This window comes from Cataglyphis hispanica, chromosome 6 (genome assembly GCF_021464435.1).
Source record: "Cataglyphis hispanica isolate Lineage 1 chromosome 6, ULB_Chis1_1.0, whole genome shotgun sequence".
NCBI classification, from domain to species: domain Eukaryota; kingdom Metazoa; phylum Arthropoda; class Insecta; order Hymenoptera; family Formicidae; genus Cataglyphis; species Cataglyphis hispanica.
Genome location: NC_065959.1, coordinates 2,516,643 through 2,531,314, shown reverse-complemented (window position 1 = coordinate 2,531,314; position 14,672 = coordinate 2,516,643). Strand labels below are relative to the sequence as shown.

Genomic DNA, 14,672 nt, shown 5'->3' with positions numbered 1-14,672 from the left:
TTGATTATTATGAAATATATACATATATATCTGTGTGTGTGTGTGTGTGTGTGTGTGTGTTAGTCGTAATTTGAATTACAATTTTTAAAAAATATCGATGTTACTTAGTGTAATCTAATACTTAGTATGTATCGTTTTTGTGGTGAAGACCTATCATAAGACCTATCAAGAAAACTTTTCAGACAAAAATTTTTAAAATTTATGAATCATTTATGATTCATAAATTTTAATATCGTAAATATATAATTGAAAATGTATATTACTAAATTAATGTTGATTAATATTGATAGAATAAAATAAAGAAGAATATTGATAAGTTTTAAGTTTATAGCCACTTTAATGCGTTAATAAGACATTTTCACCAAAACTTATCTTTTTTCTTCCTTTCTTATTTTTTGAAGACAGAAAAATTATCTAAAAATGTCATCAAGTGACTTCTGAAAAAAAAAAAAAACTTTAGAGATTACTTACACATACAAGCTGCGAAATTCTCACTATTTTTACATTCTTGTGCCAGTTCTAGCTGTTTATTTACCTTGCGATTATGAGCAATATGACATAACATGTTAGCTTTCTTAATGTTAAATAATATAATTTTTTATCTATCAGCAAAGTTTATAAATTATTTTGTTTACTAAACAAGACTTCTACTTATAAAATCACCGCTCGGACGGAGTACAGAGGATTGTTTGAATAACGACCTAGTCCAGTTTGCACAAACGGAAGAGCAAATATACGAAGAGAATAAACATATAACTTATTCGAGACCCCCGCGGAATCGATAAGTCTGCCAGTCGATCTCTCGTTTACTCGCTGTTTATTCGTATTCTTATCATTTAAATTTTCTCGCGTAAGCACAAAATCGCGTTTAGTTTTTCGCGTTTCAATTGCTTTGAATTTGTAAAACCGATTAGCCATCAGATTATACAACCGTTGTTTTTTTTTTGTCTAACAATTGATGAAACACGATCGATCTGTGAACGGAATCGTGTGTTATGTTTTAATACTGACTAGGCAACGTGGATAAAATCGTGTGACGCTGATCATCTCGCTTTTATCTGATATCTACTAAATAGATTGCTTCCCGTCATGATCGGCGATCAGCAGTGACAGATGCTGTGATAAAATACATTAAATTTGAAAATGATTGCGTCGAGATCAATTGAATTTCAGCGCGACACGATTGCTCGGCGAAGAATGTCTCGCAAGTTCAATATTTCCTTGATCTTAAGTTTGATCATCTTTGTATGGACAATAGTGATGATGTTCGACCTCGTGTGGGGTCAGTTGATCAGACCGAATTACGTGTACGAGGGTCTGATCAGAGATATTCGCACCTACTTCAATAGTACGTGCATCATACTCCTGCATTCTGAATCGAATCCTATCGAGACACAGGGTGAGAAATTGAAAATTTTATTTATCAAGAAAATGGATTCTGTGTATATTGAAAGCTGTTATCTTGCAGGACTTACGGAAGTCGATCGCTTGCTGCATCTTCAAAAGTACCTGAGCTTGACTCTTCACATACGTACTGCACTCATGGATTTTAATATGTTCACAACGCAAGTAAGCGCTTAAAATTTATTTGTTTTATATACACAAACATATGTTTGTATTTTCTGTATTTTTTAATAATAATCTGTATTATATAAATACAGAACATTAAGATAAATTAGAATTTACTTAATCCTATACTTTTAAAAATATTTATGATATATTAATAAATAGAATCATTGGATAATCATTTGCATACAATTTTTGAAGAGCGATATTTCTTACTAGAAATTTTAAAGATAAAAGATTTGCTTGCTTTCAGGTTGGGGAAAGTTATCATGGCATCAAGAGGCCTTTGTTCGTTTTATTAAATGACAATGAAGATACAAGGAACAATTTTGTAAATGTAATTATGTCTGAAAAATTAGGAATAAGAAAATTAGAAAATTTAATAATTTTTTAAATATAATTAATATTATTAATATTATCAATAGACAAAATTGATTGTTAATAAACATATAAAAAAGTCTTTTTTTCTTTCTGAATTTTTGTCGTAGTAAATACATTTACAAATCAGATAAATTTAATAAACAATAAAATCTGCACTTTTATTTAATCTCATGTCAAATTTTTTTTTTACCTACAACCTTTTGTCGCAAAATATTACTTTATTGTATCTGTGATTGAACTTCACAATCTGAAAAATTAACGGACAAATGGAGCATTTACTTATCGAAATGTAGCAGGTCTCTACGTGGATTACGATGTCTTATCCTACTTGGCTGGTCTTCTTCGATAACGAGAACAACTTGACAGACTTCTTCTGCGACGTTTACATACCATTTGATTCTAAGTTTATGGTGGCTCAAAGCATCATCAACGAAACGGGCAAGGAGATCATCACTGAAGTTTATCAAGTTTATAAAGATAAAGAACTGAGATCGAATCGGTTCGGCATATGGGATGCGGAGGGAGGTCTGAAAGGGCCTCCACACGGCTTGTATTTACGAAGGAATGATCTTTTCGGCCATAACTTACGTGTTGCTTCGCTCCAAGTAAGACCAATTATTTTCCGTGAAAAAATTCTAATCATAATAATAAACAATCAAATAAAATTAATAATTAAAAATAATATTAATAATAATCAAATTAATAATAAGTGATATAATTAAGTTCAATATAATATTTGCTTTGACACAAACATTTTACATTTATAGGATCCGCCTGTCAGTCTGTTTCGTCGTAACGAAAAGAATGAAGTAATAGGAGTTTATGGCTTTTTTGGGGAAATAATTTTATTATTACAGGAAGAATTGAATTGCACGTAAGTACTATTACATGAAAAAAAAAATTTGTTTATATTTTAAATATTATATACATTCAATATCCCGCAGATAAGCATTATTAAATTTAATAATTGACTTATAATTTCTAAAGAAAAATATCATTTATCAGATTTATAAGAAATCAGTAATTGTTATATTGATCAATTATTATTTATTGTATTATTTTCATTTTTTGTATAATTTTTTCTTGTCAGAGTTCTTTGAAATAGTTTCTGTCCATAGCTTAATTGCGTTTCTTTTTCTCCTTCTCTTTTTCCGCTTTTTCGTTAGCTATTTCATTTTTCTTCTTTTCCACAATTTTTTTTTGCTTTTCTCTGAGTTCTTTCAATTGCCTGGCGGTTTCTCTTCGAAAATATTCTTCCTCATGAGCCGCTCCTTTTTCCTCAAAGATATCCCTTTTTCGACCAGTACCGGTTCGTCGACGTCTTTCCGAATACATTCTCGAATTGTATGATGGATAATATCTAATTATATTCAATACAAAATATTATACCTTGTTTTTTATTAGAAAAAGATATATATCAATTAGCTGATAAAAATAATAATTATATTATACTAGTATTTATGTAATTAGTAACGAAATAAATAAAATATATTAATCTTTATGTTATTAAAGCACTTAGTTTTAAGATTAATAAAAAAGATTAATAGTATTGTTAAAGAAGGGGTTACATTATTGAGTTTAGCCTTTTCAAACTAATCCTTTTTACAGCAAGATTGCGCAACATAACTCGTCAGCGGTTCTTCATCTTGCAGTCTCGCGCTCGTTCCGTGATTATCGATTATGATTATTGATATTACTTGAAAAGAATCATTGATAATTTTTTTACATAATTTTTACCATGATTTTGATTTTGACAGCTCTCACTGTGAAGTTCTTTCAGAATTGTCATTTGAAATTTTTTGATTATTCTTTTTTTTTTTTAAGACAGGTTGTGAAAATATATCAACTAATACTTAAAATCACTAATAATTCTAAAAATCGCTAATGTTTAATTATTGATAATGACTAATTATACGCTAAACATTTTTTTCAGATTCACATACAAGGAAGCTGGATCGTGGGGTGTGTGTCAACCAAATGGCTCGTGCACGGGGGCAATCGGGATGTTGAAGAACGATGAAGTTGACTTTGCGGCGACGGAGTTCATGATGACTAAGCAGAGATTAAACTTCGTCACTTTTACAACACCCATTTTCTCGACAAAGTATATTTTTATTTTATAAAACATTTTTAATGCATTCAAATGTATTCTCAATCCACAATATTTTAGAGACAGACTTTAAGATGTCTAATCTAGGACATTCTATATTCTGTATGTAAACAAAAAATTATACATATATTTTTATTAATGAAGCAATTTATTAATTCAATTAGTTTTTAGTATTATTTAGTATTATATATTAAATTTAATTTAGTCTATTAAATCACTACAATCTAATACAAGCAATTAATTATTTATTTTTCTTTTATTATTAGAGTCCGTCCATACGTTAAGAGACCAAAGTCGACGAGTATAATTAAATGGGATGCTTACGTAGCACCCTTTTCTGCGAATATTTGGAAGATCATCGGTCTTTTCATAATAATCATAAGCGCGTCGATTATGCTTATTCAAAAATTTTTTGCATCCGTACATTTGCACGATGATGACTCACCATCAAGATTTACAGAGATTTTATTTTTTATCACAGGAGCATTCTGCGGTCAAGGTAATTTTGCACCATTCTCTTTTCAAATGAACGCTCCTATCTTAAAGCTGTGTATAATTTTTTTAATTATCTCGTTATTATCACAAAATATCTTACTAGGTATGCAACAATCTACGCTGGATCCTGTAAGAATGGTGCATTTAGTAACTTATTTAACGGCGGTCATAATCTTAGCCGCGTATTCTGCCGCCTTGATTAGCTTTCTTACTGTCAACACATTTATCATGCCTTTCACGACTATGGAGGGGCTCTTGAAAGATGGATCCTTCCGTTGCGGCGTGATTGGCAATTCGGCCTACTATGCCTTTCTTCAGGTACTAAAATTTTTTTTTTTTTTGCCGTAAAATAAAAAATCTTCCAATATGCGTATTATTATATTTGAGACATTCTATACAGCAGCTTATTATTAATAAAATTAAATATATGTATGTCTCCGTAATCTCTGTGTGTGAATAAAATTATGTCAAAATATCACGCGGTTAAGCGATAGATAACACATATTTAAATTTAACGTTTTATCCGAATAATACAGCTAATGAAGTGAAAATTTTACACACAAGATACAATTTATAATATGATAATTTTTTACGGCAGCGCACGACAGACAAAGTAATGAGCCAAGTGTTTCATAAGCTAATAAAGAAAGAAAAAAAATTGCCAACAAGTTACTTGGAAGGTATCGAACTCATTTGCAGAGAGGATAAATATGCTTTTGTTGCACTCGATAATATGGCAGCGTTGCTGCAACAGAATGTCGATTGCAAATTAGAGCCATTGGATATTATCACGCCTGCTACTATAGCGATGGCCCTACAACGCAACAGCCCGTTTCGCGGGATTATTAATACACAGTGGGTGTCAAGTTTTATTAGCATTAATCAAGTATGGGACAATGCTTTTTTAGACAATCAAATTTGTTTACAGTTTTATTTTGTTAATTGTGCTTTATTGATATTATTGCAGTATCTTGTTGCTGAGAGATAGTGGGATCTTGCAGCGTTTATTGGAAACGCAATGGTCGGTCCAGTTAGGCGCAGTGAGTATTACAATAGTAATGAAATATATTTTGCAGAATATTATTAATTACACTTGTAACACAAAAGGCTTGATATAGTGTACACTTATGTCTTTGATCTAATACGCTCATCACTGATTGCAGTCGACGTCATCGTGGAAATCGGTCGAGATTGGTGATATAATGCCATTATTGTTTCTCATAACTATCGCTTCGTTCATCAGTTGTCTTATTTATATTATAGAACGCGTCACCTACAAAATTTATCAAGCAAATCAAGTTAAATCGCAGCAAATTAAATCGCATCAAATTAAATCGCAGCAAATTAAATCGCAGCAAATTAAATCGCAGCAATTAAAAAAATAAATAAAGAATGTATATACATAGCGCGTTCTGTTACGGCACGTTTTGTTCAAAATATAAAAAATCTTCTAATTTGTTTAATCTTCTAATCTTTTAATAGTTTAATCTCTTTTAATGTACGGGCGGTATTTAATAATAGACAAATTGTAAATAATTAACTATGAGAGATAATAATCTTATATATTAGATAAGTGATCACAAACATGAAATTGCATTAAAATATTATTCTATACCTATATAATAAATTTAAAATATAAAATAAATTAATGACAGATAATTATTAAATATTAAATGTTAAGATTTAAAATTAAATACAAGAAAATTTAAAATATTAATTATCTATTAAAATTTTACACTTTATTTTTTAGTATTAAATGCATTTTCTTTTGTAATAACTTACAACACTATCATAACAAATATTTTCATATTAGAATTTTTAATATATTATATTATGTGTATGATAGCATATGTATTTAAGGTGTAGAGATTTTATTTAATAAAACATCATAAGCATTGCAGAAAGTTTATTTATTATAATAAATTGTATGCCATATAATTGTTATCATTCAAAATTGGCCAATGATTTATAATTCATGTATTTAATACATATGAAAGAAAAAAAAAGTAAAATTTGCTTGAATATCAATATAATATATAATATATTATTCGTCTTGAGTACAGGTGAGTTCCCATGGGACAACGGAATGTATTGTACATGGTAAACGCCCCTCTTGCATTATTTTCAGTATAGTATTGACATAATCGTTTGTAGTTTGACCAGCTGGCAATAGTTCAGATATGCTAGATAAAAAGCTATCCATTAGGCCGCCACTCGGTTCGATATTTTGATCTACCGCTATAAATGAAAATTTATTAGTCAAATATAAAATTTTATTATTAATTTTATGTTAAAAATGTTTATATTAATAAGATTTTTTTTTATATTTATGTAAATATAAAAAAATATTTTTAGATATATTTAATATTTTAATATATTTTAACATATATATATATATATATATATATATATATATATATATATATATATAATACATTGATGTATAAATTTTTTATAATAATGTTACACATTAATTTTATAATTATATTTAAATATATATCTATTATATTTGGATCCTTACCACTGGCTTGTAGCATCGTTATTAGAACGAAAATCGTAAAAACAGTGCAAATAAATTTTTGTAACATGATGCTTTTCTTGAGCGCACCAAGAGAATAACTGAGTGCTTATTCTTGTACGATATTTTTATATATTATGATATGCAGATACATGTATAAAATATGTAGATATATGTATAACATGTAGATACATATGTAGATATATAGATGCGTGTATATGAGATGCGTAGTGTAAATGCACTAACCTGAATTACAAAAATCTCTTGAAAAACTGATGTCACTTAGTGTGTAATCCAATCGATGTATCGTTTCTGTCTCGTTATAAGACTTTTCAGAAAAAATTTTTAAAAAAGAAATATGAATGATTTTAAAATATCTATTTTAATCTATTTTAATATCTATTTTAAAATAGAATACATGAATGATTTATAAATTTTAATATCTTACTAAATATATAATTAAAAACGTGCTACTAAATTAATGTTGATTAATATGGTGATAGAGTAAAATAAAGAAATTAGTAAGACATTTTTATCAAAACTTATTTCTGTTATTTCTTTCTTATTTTTTTAGAGACAGAAAGGTTACGTAAAAATGTATCATCAGGTGACTTCTAAAAATAAACATAACTTTAGAAATTATTCACCCAACAAGCCGCGGTATTATCACTATCCTTGTGCCAGTTGTCTAGCTGTTTGTTCAGCTTGTAATTATTACAAGCAATATGATATTACATGTTGGTTTTTTCTGATGTTAAATAATATAATTTTTTATCTATATAAGTCAAAAGATCATTTTACATTCCGTAGTTTCTTTTGGGTAGTTATTTTATTTATGCTGGCCACATGTCATTATTATATTATACATATATTATATTATACATATATATATTATATTATTATATTATACATATCATGTACAGTTGATACAATCAAAAAACATACTCGACATGTACATATATCTTTTAATGCTTGAAAAGTTTGACAGTTGTATCATCTACATATTATTAAATATTTTAGGGTTGCTTTTTGTATAAATTTTTGCATTTAAGAAAACATTTGATCTTTTTTTACTGATTATATTATTAAATATAATATATTGAATATATATAGCACACAATTACGCTAATCACTTTTTAATAAAAAAAGTTCGTATTGATAAATAGAACAAAGCGATAATGCTAATATAATCATATAATCTTTAAACTTTTATTATACATCAACATAATAATTTAATCATTAATACAATTTTCGTTTAAATATAAGTATTATTTATAACAAAATAAGCTACTGTTTAGATTCCGATATATATTGAATCGAGATCAAAATATCCAATTGACGTCGTTTCTTATGACAAGAATATTTAACAAATCAGTTGTTTTTTGTGTAAATCCACCTGCAAAGTTTATAAATTATTTTGTTTACTAAATAATATGCCGCTCAAAATCACTGTTCAAACGTACGGTGTACAGAGGATTGTTTGAATAGCGACCTAGTCCGATTTTCACAAACGGGAGAACAAATACGAAGAGACAAACATATAATTTATTCGAGACTCGCGGAATCGATGCGTCTGCTAGTCTCCCGTTTATTCGCTGTTTCGTATTTTTAAACCATTTTTATCATTTCAATTTTCTCGTGTAAGCATAAAATCTTGTTTAATTTTTTGCGTTTCAATTAATTTGAATAAAATGGTCATATTATACAACCGTTGATTTTTGTCTACAGTCGATGAAACACGATCGGTATGTGAATCGGTGTGTTATGTTTTAATATGCAAGCAAAGTGGATAAAATCGTGTGATTATCCCGCTATTATCGGAGTGTGCTAAAATAAATTAAAATTTATTTAATCTTATATTTTTTTAAAATATTTATAATAATATATTAATAAATAGATTTCAAAAGTCAGGCGCGGTAATTTTTGTGTATTATTAAATATTATTCTATATCTGTGTTATTCGTGTTTATAATCTCGTGTTTATAGCACGTTGATTACATACAGTAGGACGAATAGGTGTCGAGCACAAATACGCAGGTCGTAGAATTTGCCGATTTTTCTAACAGTTGCTTCTAGAAATTCGTAGGAATAACGCGCATCGCACAATTAAATCAAACATTTTAGTATTATATTTATCACATTTTTTGTAAATATAGTTTGTAAATTTATTCTTTATTTTTATAGTTATAGTATAATATATTTATTCTTTTATAATTATAATGTTCCTCATCAATAATTGAAGTACTTAATTACATCATATATATATATATATATATATATATATATATATATATATAAATAAATATATTTGTGTGGGTGTGGATGTGTATGAATACGTGCGTACATTTGAATGCGCGTATGTGTAAAATATACATATATATAATAAATATATTTATCAGATCATGTCGACAAACGCTCTCCGATCGCAATATCTTAATGAATTAAAAAATATCAGAAAACAATGCATGTCTGCAAATAAAGAAAATATGCAAGTGCAAAAAGGTAACAGTCATGCCAAAGATAAAAATAACCGTAAACATAAAGGATTATCATTAAAAGTGAAAAATTCTCTGCCAAATTCTACAACACAAATGCAAAAATCTTTTTTGGGTGAAACCAAATTTAAAATTCATTACGATAATGAGGAACATTCCAGATCACGCCCGCGTGTGCGAAAAGACACATCCCATACGACTAATTCGTACAGGTGAGAAACATTAAATTTAATATTTCTTCCTTTTAGTTTTATTTTTTGAGGAACTTGTATTTTTTAAGTTAAAAAATAAAATATATGTGTTATAAAAATAACATTTATATATATATTATGTTTAATTTTAAAAATGTCGCCAGTAAATAAATTAATAAACAAGTGTTTATACGACCAAACTGGCAATTTATTGTTTGATTATTATATACGACGTTTCGACCATATGGTTTGGTCTTATCAAGTGAAAGTTATAATTAAAAGTAGAAAGAGAAAATCGAAATGTCAGAGCTGACATTGTGTCAACCACTATGTTTGGAATACTGAGATCAACTACAGTTGATCAACTGTAGTTGATCTCAGTATTCCAAACATAGTGGTTGACACAATGTCAGTTTGACATTTCGATTTTCTCTTCTACTTTTAATTATAACTTTCACTTGATAAGGACCAAAACCATATGGTCGAAACGTCGTGATATAATAATCAAACAATAAATTGCCAGTTTGGTCGTATAAACACTTGTTTATTAATTATATATATATATATATATATATATATATATATATATATATATATATTAAAGAAATTAGCTTTTTAAAAATAGATTGATATATAAACAAAATATAAAGTCTTGATAAGTTATATATATTCTATAGAGAGAGAAAACAAAGAAAGTTTTTTTATTTGTAGAACACGTTCTTCAAGCAACTCTCAAAATAGAATTCCTTCAGACAAGGAAAACAATATGAACAACAAATTACTTCAGAGGTAATTTTATATACAAGTAAATTTTTTGAATAAATAAACAAGATATGATTTTTAAAAATATATATTATTTTATTTATTTTCTAGAACATATACTCAGTAACGTTCCGATCTTCCATACTATCATTTATTGATATCTCCTATATAATATAAAATATCATATCATTTATTGTATCAATATTACTACTCTAATTGCTTCTTGATTGAAAACAAATGAAAGAAATAAAATAAAAGAAATATTATATATTTTTTAAAAAATAGAAAATGTTTAAAAAATTTTTTATAATTTTTTATATAATAAAGAAATAATGAGTTTAAATTGAAGAAATAATGAAATCTTAATTAAAAAATATTCTGGATATTATATTTATTTATTTTTTATTTAGATCTCGTTCTGAAAGTAGAAACATTCCGCCGCAGAATGCACAATGCGTTAGAAGAGCATCGTCACACGCACATATTCCGAAAACCAATTGTCTTTCAGCTGAAGTTAAAAGGCGAACATTTACAAGCATTGAGATGTGGAAAGACAAAATGAGGAAGCCATCCAGTTAGTGTTTTAAAATTATTTATCCTAAATGTATTAATCAATTTTGTATTTTATCCAGATCTTGCTCTGAAAGTAGAAGCGTCTGTAAATATGTGAAAAAGTTCATCGAAAAACTTTTTTTTTAGCTGGTACCGTGCCTAAAAACTTGGCGGGCAAATATCCTAATATAAACATAGATAAAGTCCATACTAAAATCAAGCAACGAAAAAATTCTATCACTGAATCTATCAAAGCTCTGTCTCAAAGAACATCGAGTCTTCAATCCGAGATAGATCGGCTAAAGCAAAATCATAATATCAAGGACTCGACATTTTCTTTGAAGACTGTAACCAAGTTTTTATCAAGCGAAGGTTTATCAAATGTGCAAGATAAAAATTTATTAAATGCACGAATTAATTTTAATACAAGGTAAGTCTTAAAAAAGGCAATTTATAGAAATTAAACAAGTATTCATTAATAGCAAATAAAGATAATTGATCTGTTATTGGTTATTCTATCAAATATTTATATATTAATTAATTATTATCGTATCATCACAAAAAATCTTATATTTATGTTAAATCACTATAGAATAATTGTAATATTGAAAAAGTGCTTTGCATTATTTTTGAATTATTACAAACTTTTTTTTAGCACAAACAATATTGTTAAAACTGATAAACAAAATTATCAATTGAATATTGTATTTGGAGCAAACGTTTCTGTGAATTCCATAACACCTCTAGATAGTTCTTTGGTTCCACCAATAACTCCGACAAAAGTAATGAAAAATGATATGTATTGATATTAAATTTGTTATAGTATATTAATACAAATTTATTTTAATACGTGTCTCAGATTTTAAAAATAGATTTAAGAATATTACATAAATTAATGTAAGAATTGTCGGGCAAATTTGCAGAGCACTAAAAAAATCATTTGCTTTATAATTTAAAAAAGTGTTTGTTAAAAAGGTTCGTTACTTAAAACGTGAGGAGGCGCATAATAGTGCGAAATTATTGGTCAAAAAAGAAGTTCCCGAAGATATTTATCCGTATGAGTATGACTATTTGGAAGATGTGCCACAAATGGAACGCGAAAGGGAGGACAATGCTCCCAAATTGTCTTTTCGTTTTTTGAAGCAAAGCGTAAACGCAGATCAAAGAAGAATCATCGTAGGATATTTGATTCGTCTTGGAGTAAGTATAATATGGCTTAATTACGGATATAAATATCCAACGTGGTTATACAAGTGATTTTTTTATTCTTATCAATAATAAAGCATAATGATGATAATATGAGATATTGTTTGATCTCGTTACCTCGTTAAAATAAAAAAATTAATTTAAGTTATATTCAACTCTGTTTACAATTTTTATGATTTTTAACACAATTTTTAGGTACACTGTCAGTACTCGTCGAATATTATTTATCAAACTGTCAAGCTATTCGATATCACTATTGACAGAATTTTGATAGAGACAGATAACATTCAGTTAATGGCTTTAGCATGTCTGTGGATAACTCTCAAGCGAGAATTAACTAGTTATAAAATACCATCGGTAATAAAATATTTCATCCGAAAAAAAGAAATTAAAAGGGAGATATTATTATAATATTAAATAATTAGAATAATTGTAGTTTTAGTATAATTGTGCTATATTTTGTATGTTTTTAGGCGACTACGGTAGTGAAAATGGCGAAGGATTTATATACAGACCAGGAGAAAAATTTATTAAACTATGAGAAAAAGATTATTTTAGCTGTCAAATTCAATTTTAGATTCGCCGATCCCTACTCATTGCTTTTCTATTATATAGTAGATGTGACACAAGATAAGAAGTGTAATATTAATTCAAGAAATATTCCACGCATTTACTTTTGCGGTAGTTACTTGGTAAGAGAACAGATACAAAAAGTACATGTAAATTATATATAAACACACACTTTTTTTTTATTATAATTTTTATTATAATTTTTAATATTGTGAATTATACGCGCATATAAATAAGTGATATCTCTCTTATGTTATAGCTGGATGTATCTATGTTAGATGAAAATTTGTGTGATCGATCAGTATGTGTTCTGGCCATTGCTGCGGCTGAATTATCGCTTTACGCTGTTTATTCTGATAATATTGTATCTGATAATATATATAAATGGTGCAAATTATGGAGACAAAAGTATTCGCTCACAGAGTAAGAGAATTAACAACTTTCATTTTATTTATTTCAAAAAGATGTAATAATTGCGTCATCTTTCTTAAACAACAAATTTTATATATTATAAAAAACAATCTTTAATTAGCACTTAATGTTTTTGTTTGATAAATGTTTTATTAAATTAACATAAAAGATAGTTATTGAAAAGAGATTATTAAAATGAATAGAAATAAAAAATATATTTTAGTTAATAAACAAGGAAGGCTAATTGGATCCCAGACACAATATTTAAATCGTAAAATTATTATATTTTATTAAGTATACATTCAAGCTGTGTTATACATTGCAATGTTTTGCAATTTCAAGTCCTCAAGGTAGAAAATTAAGTAAAAAAATCAAAGAAATGGCAAAGCTTCACGAACAATATGGTAAGCGATATAGCGAACAAAATTCAAAAAAATTAAAATTTATATCTTAATGCGCATGTAATATAAATATATATAGAGTCTAATAATTTAAAAAAGATAGCATAATAAAGGTCACACATTTGCTCATAAACGCAAATTCTGAATTGATTTTCTTTTGAATTGTAAATTTATTTTATAATAAGTCATCATGTCACTATGAAGGTGAGTTTAGAATTTGCATTAATGAGTTCCTGACTAGTATGTGATTTTTATTATGCTATCTTTTTTGTATTATTAGGTTCTACATAGATAAATAATATACATATATAATAATAATATATGTATATTTACATTATATGCTAGAATACAAATTTTAATTTGTTTGCGTTTTGTTCGCTATATCGCTCACTGTATTGTTCCATCTCATAATACATCTTCAATGTATATTTAATAAAATATAATAATTATAATAACTTACGATCTAATTACCGCATCATGAACTCCAATTGGCTTTCCTTGTTTATTAAATAATTTTTATTATTCGAGCCTTATTGAATTTTTGTTTTATTACATTATTTTTATATATTTTAGTGTTTATTATTTTTGTAATAAGAAATATAATTTGTGACACAACAATTTTTCAAAACAAATTAATTTTTAATTTTGCAAATTTTTTGTATTAATTTGGAATGTATTGTTTTAGATGTGAAGAGATGGCAATGAGTTTTACAAAACAGATTATAATACGTCAGGCTGTGGAATCTGATAAATTTGGATCAAATATTGTCTACAAAAAATATTTGCGTAGTAAGCACGGAAGAGTTTCCACTTTTCTTCTTGATAAAATGAGAAAAGCTTTTATATCTAGAGACACTATTAAATTATAATACAAGCAATTTTTTTTAAAAGATTATTAGATAAGAGATAAAGAGATATTAAATATTAAATTGTATAAATATTGATTTGAATATTAAGTTATATGATATTAAAAGATTAATTTATTATATTAATTATACAATTATAAGAATTAAA

General features: G+C 27.1%; 2 protein-coding genes and 1 long non-coding RNA gene across 7 annotated transcripts; 2 read left to right on the top strand and 1 right to left on the bottom strand.

Annotated features, from left to right (window-relative positions):
• The first annotated feature begins 701 nt into the window (after positions 1-701).
• LOC126850186 (probable glutamate receptor) lies at positions 702-5,910 on the top strand. Its single transcript, XM_050592898.1, has 10 exons — positions 702-1,399; positions 1,469-1,569; positions 1,820-1,903; positions 2,241-2,552; positions 2,715-2,821; positions 3,881-4,051; positions 4,324-4,556; positions 4,656-4,870; positions 5,151-5,407; positions 5,520-5,910. The coding sequence occupies exons 1-10, from the start codon at positions 1,144-1,146 to the stop codon at positions 5,668-5,670; spliced, it is 1,887 nt and encodes a 628-aa protein (XP_050448855.1). The 5' UTR covers positions 702-1,143; the 3' UTR covers positions 5,671-5,910.
• A 536-nt stretch (positions 5,911-6,446) lies between these two features.
• On the bottom strand, positions 6,447-7,181 carry LOC126850208 (uncharacterized). The gene is made up of 2 exons (XR_007687514.1): positions 7,074-7,181; positions 6,447-6,790 (listed from the first exon to the last, which is right to left on the bottom strand). It is a non-coding gene; the product is annotated as an uncharacterized LOC126850208 (long non-coding RNA).
• A 1,376-nt stretch (positions 7,182-8,557) lies between these two features.
• LOC126850185 (uncharacterized) lies at positions 8,558-14,606 on the top strand. 5 transcript variants are annotated; one of them, XM_050592892.1, is made up of 11 exons: positions 8,558-8,710; positions 9,470-9,777; positions 10,468-10,545; positions 10,929-11,092; positions 11,218-11,500; positions 11,726-11,852; positions 12,046-12,270; positions 12,472-12,633; positions 12,750-12,968; positions 13,106-13,269; positions 14,344-14,606. In XM_050592892.1, exons 2-11 carry the CDS (start codon positions 9,473-9,475, stop codon positions 14,525-14,527), a joined length of 1,911 nt encoding a protein of 636 aa, XP_050448849.1. In that variant the 5' UTR covers positions 8,558-8,710; positions 9,470-9,472; the 3' UTR covers positions 14,528-14,606. The 5 variants fall into 5 exon arrangements, with proteins under 5 accessions (XP_050448849.1, XP_050448851.1, XP_050448853.1 ...); XM_050592894.1 differs by lacking the exon at positions 8,558-8,710 and adding an exon at positions 9,080-9,216 and having other exon boundaries at positions 14,344-14,605; XM_050592896.1 differs by lacking the exon at positions 8,558-8,710 and adding an exon at positions 9,141-9,193.
• The last annotated feature ends 66 nt before the right edge of the window (positions 14,607-14,672 follow it).